We start from the raw sequence: 8,282 nt of genomic DNA, 5'->3' as shown, positions 1-8,282 counted from the left end.
AATAAGATTAGAGTGTGCAATTTTGTGACGTGATTACGATTCTGAGGCAACGAAACGTTGGAAAGAGGTGAGGAGGTGAAGAAGGAGAAAAGTGTACATGTGTATGTGAGCGTGTGTTGTTTATGATTCTCTAGTCCGGTGCGGTGGTGCCGTCGTAGTGAACAGCAGCAACAGCAATCCAATTCGTATTCTCAATCCAGAGATATAGAGGATTCCAACAAGAGAGTTACGAATGTTGTGGGTGCGAGTGAGATCGGAACAACACCATCTATGTGTGCATCATCATCATCACTATTACTGTATACAACAAGTGCAAGCGGTAACTGGATTAAAACATCAACAACAACAACAACATCGACAACTGAGCATCTGTGAAAACAAAAGGGGTTAGGAGTGCGTAAATGGAGCTGAAACCGCCTTCCACATCGGCCATCTGATCTTCGGTGAGTCCTTCCACCACCACCACCACCACTACTTTTCGCTTCATCTTTCAATAATTTAGGTGAAAGCAAGGACAGACACATTCATTCATATACATATATAATTAAATGATGAAGGGGGGGCGGCCGTATTTTGGTGGGCGCACCCTGTTTCGCCGCTCCCCTCACCACCATCTCTCTCTCTCTCTCTCCCGCCCGGCTTCTGAATTCACGACGAACTTGTTGACAGATGCGGCATTCCACATACTGCTGCCGGCCACTCTCCATTGGTGGTTGCATGCAGCACACAAAAATGCGACCACCCTTAAGAAACCACAAGTCCCTTCACTCATCGGGCGCCAAATTCGAAATTAACAAAAAAAAAATAATAAAATTCAATACACGTCACAATTTAACAATTATTAACAGTAACGTTCGTCTTTGCTGGCGCAATCAACAAATAATTTACTTGTTACATTCCTCGCTACACTTTCTCTTCCATTCTGTTCCTCATCGATGAATATAGTATACTAATTCTATGTTTCCCATTTGCAACAATTTCGTAAATTGGATTGACAGGAAATTTATGTTATTCGCTTTTCGAAGGTTCTTCCGTCTGCTTTTTCCCTCCGTGCCCGTCCTTCGCGATTCGAGAGGCGATTGTTTTCGTTTTGGGACATTTGCCAAGTCTCCATGACTACCGCAACTCGTTTTCCGTACACTCTTAATTGATTTGTATATCTTCTCCTCGGTGGCTGTCTTGATATCAATCATGCTTTTTAGACCGGTTAAAACAGTCACTCAATAATTTTGAAGGTCCTTTTCGTTTCATTTCTCTGCCCTACGCGTGATTTACGAATATATGTCAACGAGCACGTCGTCCTCAGCAATTGTTTTAATCCGACCAACCTAATTGTGCAAACACGATTTTGTTTTGTGATAGTATCAAGGATTCTTTGATTATTACGTGTTCGAATCAGTTTTTTTTTTTGTAATATTTGCTCGACAAAATCTGGCTGTCCTCGTCTCAGTTGCTTTTGCATTTTCAAATAAGATGTGGGGGTTTCTTCCATCCAAATAAATTTGCGTAGCAACATTATGTTAGATAATTTAAAACAATGCGTGACAGTTATCATTGTTTCCCTAGTAACGAGTTAGTTATGGTCTATTTGTTTTTAGTTGAATTCGTTGATCGAGACAAACGATGATCATTGCATGTTTGCAAATTCCTTCTTCTTCTACCGTTATTATATAGATCCGAGACAGTTACGAAGGCAAAGTATTATATTTGCATGTCGTTGCTGGCGAGTACGTAACTCGCGTATCTCGGCTTTTAACATTTGACGTATTTATGTTTAAATAATTGCACTTCGATGTGGTTGTCCTTAGCAACTGATTACGTTGCCTCGATTGTTTCTGTTTTCAATGTATCCTGCATAATGGTCGAACCTCGGCCAAGGTGATTGTTCGTCGGTTCTTGTTGTTGTTTTGAGGAGGGCCGGGTGTGGTGGTATTTGGTCGTTCGCTGCTCTCTTTTTTTTTCCACTTCACTCTTCTGTTGAAGGTTCATATCGGCATTTACGTCAGAGGCTTTGTTACGACAAATACAGAATTGGTAATACGTAACGACGACATTTGAAATGTTTTATTTCATTCATGGGTAGAGGGTAGAAAGAAAGAAGTATGTAGTAATTGTAGTGTTTAACTTGTGTTAAACGTCCCTTCGAGGATTGCGGGGTCTTCTCATAAATTTCAATTCGCTTTTATGATTCGATGTGGAAGCTTACTATGTAATATGAACGTCGATTTAATTAGATGTGGGCTTTGAATGACGAAAGGGGGGTCCGGGCCCTCTGTTCTCTTATTTGATACTTGCTTTAATAATTCGAATTACCCTCTTTCTTTCTTCTTATCAATTTCATTGGTTTTTCATTGCTTAAGATAAAGTTAAATTACGTAATTATATCGAATCGAAACGGTTTTCAATTGTATTTTCTCGCAGCAAGAAAATACGTCGGTTTTGAAAAGATAAAAGTATTCTTGCAACTTGGCGTATTTCTGTGAGTCATCATTTCCCCTCGTTTTTGTTTCTCTATCTTTCCACCCTTCCTTTCGGGCAAAACAAACGAGACGGACAAAAAAAATCAGCGTTCGAGCACGGATAATAATAATACAAATCCTAGAAGTCTGCGTTGGCATAAAGTGAGGTCGATTTTCTTGGAAGCGAAATCGTTTCGGTCTTTTATCCCCTTCACCTCTCTCACCACTTTACCGTTTCTCTCTTTGTTCGCTTTACGAGATGAGTTAATAACATTGCTGATCCGCAGGTTGTTGTTGTTGTTGTCGTCTTCATCGTCATTATTGCTTGAGCAAATAGACTTTCGTGAAATACAAGAGAAATTCAGATTCCCACACTCGACAAACAAAGTCCATTGCCAATCGCAAACTGTCACTGATTCACTTTTATACACATCTTATTAAATACATACTCTTATTTTTCGATTTTTACATCTTTATACTGATCTTTCCCATGATCATTATCGTCTGTCTCTGGAAAGAAGGGAATTCTCTTTTGAAAGTAAACGAAAGAGTTGGTGTTGGAGGGATTAACAGCCTTGACGCAATGTGTTTTGTTGTTATTATTATTATTATCATCATCATCATTTTTGGACGTTCAGATAAGCAGAGCTGGAAATAGTACACCACTTCAGTCGAAGCATGATAAATTCATGACTAATCCTAAGAGAGCGAAAGGCGCGCAGGCCTCGACGACCTAAAATGGGAAAAGTCGACGAAGCGCGCAATACATTCCGTCTTCTGTTTAAAACAAATAAACCGTTTCCATAACATAATAATGTCGTTGACATGGTAATAACACAATTTTCCATTTTATCAGAATTGCATGATTTGCTGTTTAAATGTCAATAATATTGTTGTCATGGAAACTATCGAATGATTATTTCGATAAATCCGTTGTTTCTGTAGCGGTTCGAAATGTCAAGGATCGATTAGTTTCTTAGCGTTAAGATATAATATATCGAATTAAACTGTGTGGCATTATCACGTACCATATCATCATCGTGCGGCGGCGATAATGGGCGATGATGATGATGATAACTTTATTATCCAATTAAAATGATGTTTGAACGCAATAAATGATCAATTTTCGTTGACAGTTCGATTGTTTTTCGAATGTATTGCGATCGAAAATATGGTAGTGGTCTTAAGCTACGTACAGCTTCTCGGGTAAAATAAGTGTGTCAGTCGGGCTTTTCAAATGCATATGCAATCTGTCGGTCGTGTCTTTCTTTCTTCCTTCCTTTCTGTGCGCGCCAAAGACTATCTGGGGAGGTAAGAGAAAACGCACCGCCGTCGCACTTCAACATTTTTGTATGTATGCCCGAGTGTGTGTGTGTGTTTGTATATATTTCTTTTTTAGAAAGTAGGTGCTTCGCTCGAAAATTTTCACACATGAGCTCAGGAGAAACTCTGCTCTCCTCCGTGTGCGAGACTCTCCAACGATGTGTCTCTTTTTTTATATATATATAAATATTTCAAAAGGAATTTCACTCGGTTAATCAATTCCCCAGCTTGCACGAAGGGGATGAGAAAACTTGTCTCAACTTAATTGATGCATGCATCTCCGGCAGATGGAGCGTATCGTCTTTTTTTTTTTGGTTCTTTCGGTGTTATATATGGATGTAGTATATGCGTAGGAGCAGCACTCGAGGCGCACACGTGAATCACGTTTAACAGAGATCCGTTCGGAGAGTGTGCATATATATATATTATTATTATCAAGGTGAGATGAAAATCGAATGCAATAAGCAAATCTCCGCGAATGAATATACATGCGCGCACGTGACTTGGTGGAATGGCATGCCAAGGTTGGCAGTTCTTTGGTTACGAATAGGGTTGATAGTTGGTGGTGGTGATTATCACGCAATTTGAATTCAATGAAAACGCTGTCGTTCTTCTGTGAATCGGTTTTTGTTTTGCTCTTTGGAAATTCGGAAGTCGTATCCAGTTGTGGGACACGCGAGGCGTCGGCGACGGGTTCGATAACCCGGCCCGAAGGAAAACAACGAGAGAGAGAGAGAGAGAGGGGTGGGAATCGGAGAAACTTCAGAAAACATATGTTCTCGCCGTCGTTGCCAACTTGTTAACATGTTAATGTCCCTGAAGCAAGCATCTTGTCAATTTAAAAATTGAAAGTGGATATTCCCGATTCTAATTTTGGTATTATTGGAGATGATTCACTTTCGTTTCGTTTTCTATGTTTGCAACTTGCACTGTTCGTTCCTCTCCATATGATATGATGACGTCTGTCGCTTTTTGGCGTTTTCAAATTGAAAGTCGTTTATTTCCGCGATATATATATATCAACAGCATCACCCCTCACCCAACGAAACGTAATTGGAAGCTCTCGTAATTGGTCAAAGATATAATAGATAATTGTTTATTTGTGTGTGCATTATTAAAAAAAAAAAAAACGGTACGAAAGTGGACTTTGCCCTTCCACAGTTTATGAGTTGAGAGTTTGCAAAAGCATGTAGTAAATATACATTAGATCTAATTTTGTTTTCATGTTGCAGGTCCCACTCCACTCGATATACTGGGTGTTTCCTCGGAGAAGACGACCGATGAATTAGCCGAAAGCAAGCAATATAACACCACCACCCATCCCCATTCAAACTATCACCAATCATCATCCTTCATCACTACTTTATTCTCGTCTCTGACTTCCCATCCACCCACCATTCGTACATACCGGATCTGCGATGAAGGAGGGCCGGAAGTTGACCGTCTTCCGGGACAGCGTGCCCGCAGTTCACGGAAAACCGAGCGCCACGCCGACAGTTCGCGTTAGGCTCAGCAATCACCAAAGAAACCTCAGTCTGGATTTTAGGTTCGTAAAAGAAAATGTATTAAATGTTCTCTCGTCTCATCAGAACGAATCTCGTGCAAATATTTACACTTTCGAAATGAGAGATTGCGCCAAATGCAGAAACCAAACGCCACGTTCACCGGAAGCGTCCTATTATATCTATCAGATTTGTTGTTTCGTAATATCTGCAGTTTTAGTTAGTTAACCCAAATTGCCGCCAAATCGATTTCGCAAACAAATACACACACACATTCTTGATCTCTCTGCAAGATACGAAACATTTCTTTATTTCAATACGCTCCTCCTCTCTTCTTCTCAAATCTTCTTAGTCTTTATATATTCGAATTTGAGAGTGCAGCAGCAATTGGTAACAAACAAATTGAAACTAACCACAGACGACTTTTTATTAGTAAACAATTAGATGTTCTTCCTTGTTATCTAATCTAAGCCTAAAGATTAAAACTCAATTAAACTCTTATCATCGATGTTTCGCTTATCTCCGAATGTTTTCGGACACTAAAAATCGTTTCCAACTTTAAATTTGAATGCGTGCAATTCAGTTCGTTTGCTTCAATTAGTCAAGAAATGTGCACGTTATCGATCGCTGCACCAGTTTCGATAATATTCTATACGTAACTCAAGTTTTAATGTAAGTCTGTTGTAATTACTTTGATAACTTTCAAAACTATTGTTTACTATCGAAGTTTACGCAACTTTTCTATTAATAATAATTTCGTTACTTATTTGGATGTAATTGTGTAACTGTTAACTGCTAAAGTGAATAACTTTCAAATCGAATTGTCGTCTGTTATTTGAATTATCGAACTGAATTCAATTAGTTGAATGAAAATTCGGTTGATGCGTTTGCGAATGAATCTGTGTTGTTGTTGTTGTTGATGTGTTTTAAAGGAAATGCATCGGCATCACTTTTCTCCTCCGGAAGTCGTCGCGATGAGATATATGTGTGTGTGTTTGTGTGTATTTGTTACGTGATTTCCGACGACTTCCCTTCCTGCCTGTCTCGATGAATGAACGAAACCAAATCTGAATCATTCTCAGCCCTCGCCCCCCAAATCGTATTTGCTGGTTTTTGATAACGTGATTGACGATGAGTGGAGAAACATGTGTTTCTTGTTTTTCTTCCCTCACCTCATTTCCAGCAGCAGCAGCTGTAGTACGTTTAAATAAATAAACTTAAAGAAGCCAGGAAGGTTCGAATCGACCTTCGGGGTTTTCTCGTTCAGTTCTACAATTGCATAACACTTGTTTTTTGTGTGTGTATTGATTAAACTTGGATGAGCACTCTACAGAGTACGAGAATCGCTAATGACGAACTCTCCAATGTTTTTTCGTATTGGTGCAAAGAATGTACGATAATTTAATTTTGATCCAATTACGAGTGAAAGCAAGTTGGCAGGCGCAGCGCATAACCGATTTCCTTTTTGCGGATTTCCTCCTTCCTTGAATTCGTGTTTTTTTGTTGTTGTTGTTAAAGTTTGTATTTTGGAAATACCGAAATTCTGTTTCATAACGCTCCATCCGATTGTTACGTACATACCTATACCTATCCACTTAGCANACGTGCATTCACCATTTCGCAACCTTCTCGTTTTCTGCTGGTATCAATGAACTTTTGACCCGCGATTCTCTTCATTCATTCATTCCAATTCCGTATGCGTAATGATCGCCCCTATCGTCAATTGCCGCGTTACGTATACGCCTCTCCTCCATCCGTCCGTCGAGTGCGGTAATTAAAATTCCTCGGATAACTCGACCACACCAAGTCTACTGTACATGATGATGATGATGTAGAGTGGAAGTGAGAGGGAGAAAGATGAATAAGTATGTGTAATGCTTTTTAAATTGTTCTTCGCATTCCGGAGACGATGATGATCATTACATGTTTGTGAATTGCGCAGGCCAGCAAGTCTTGTTTATTGTTATTATCATCATTGAGACAGGCGGAAAGATGTTCAGATTGTTGTAATCTTAATGCGTCACCACCAATTGCTGTGAAGGTGATTGTTGTTGGTTACGCAAGTGGAAGTCGGAAGGGAAGAAATGGATGGATTTTCTTTGATTCGATTAACAGAGACTGCAGAAATATTTGCTTCGATGTTGGATCGGCGTCGCGTGGGGAAATACAGTTAGTCACAAGAGAGTCTAAATGTATACGCGCGCCTCTACTGCCGCTGCGACGATCCATAAACCGTTTGCGTTTCGTTAATAATTCCTCTTTTTTTGCGTGTAGCCTCGAAATCAATTACATCTTCATCTACGGATAATGCTGCGAATGTTGTGAGTGTTACCGTTGATGCGGTGTGAGAGAATATAATTGGATTTCGCGTTTGTTTTTGTTGTTGTTATCTAACCCACATGAAAAGTGAAATTAATTAATATCGATTCTCGTTTCTCGATGACGACGTACGAATGCGCCGCGTTGCGTTCTGTCTGTTTATTATTATTATTTTTTGTATTAAAATTGTTTGTATTTGTTGTTGTCAGGTCGATGGGGATTCCGCTGCCACCGGTGACGCAGGTGACGACGGGAAATGGCACGCACATGACGCTGCACCACAGGAACAGGAGTCTGGATTCGGCACTGCAGAGGATCCCCGAGGTCGATGTGACGCCGAGTCCCGAATGCGAAGTCGTCATCGTCTCCTCGTCGGAGGTGATGTCCTCCAACTGCCAACAGACGGGCATCGCGAAGACGCAGCGCGACGAGCTTGCCAGTCTCGGATCCGACGATTCCGGCATCCTCTGCGGCTCGGACACCGGGTCGACGAGCGATGGAGGAGGTGGCGGTGGAGGAGACGGCGGAGGAGGAGGAGGTGGCGTTTGCAGCAGTGCAACACGCGAATCGAGCGTCGAGTTTCTCTCGAATAACCAGAGCCAGGAGAGCCTGGACGACGTCGTCGGTGATGATGAGTGTTGCATTGTTAAAGGACAATGTAGAAGGACTAGTGATGTCG

At 40.7% G+C, this 8,282-nt stretch overlaps 1 protein-coding gene across 1 annotated transcript; it reads left to right on the top strand.

Moving 5' to 3' along the window:
• Positions 1-8,273, top strand: LOC108568632 (the record flags this gene model as incomplete). Its single annotated transcript, XM_017929837.1, has 4 exons — positions 1-67; positions 135-443; positions 5,015-5,328; positions 7,813-8,273. Coding segments are annotated over exons 3-4 (589 nt in total), but the record flags the coding sequence as incomplete, so codon positions are not given.
• Between the last annotated feature and the right edge of the window lie 9 nt (positions 8,274-8,282).

This window comes from Nicrophorus vespilloides, unplaced genomic scaffold, assembly GCF_001412225.1.
Source record: "Nicrophorus vespilloides isolate i.1.1-1 unplaced genomic scaffold, Nicve_v1.0, whole genome shotgun sequence".
NCBI classification, from domain to species: domain Eukaryota; kingdom Metazoa; phylum Arthropoda; class Insecta; order Coleoptera; family Silphidae; genus Nicrophorus; species Nicrophorus vespilloides.
The sequence above is the reverse complement of the archived record's forward strand: the minus strand, read 5'-3'. Positions and strand labels throughout refer to the sequence as shown.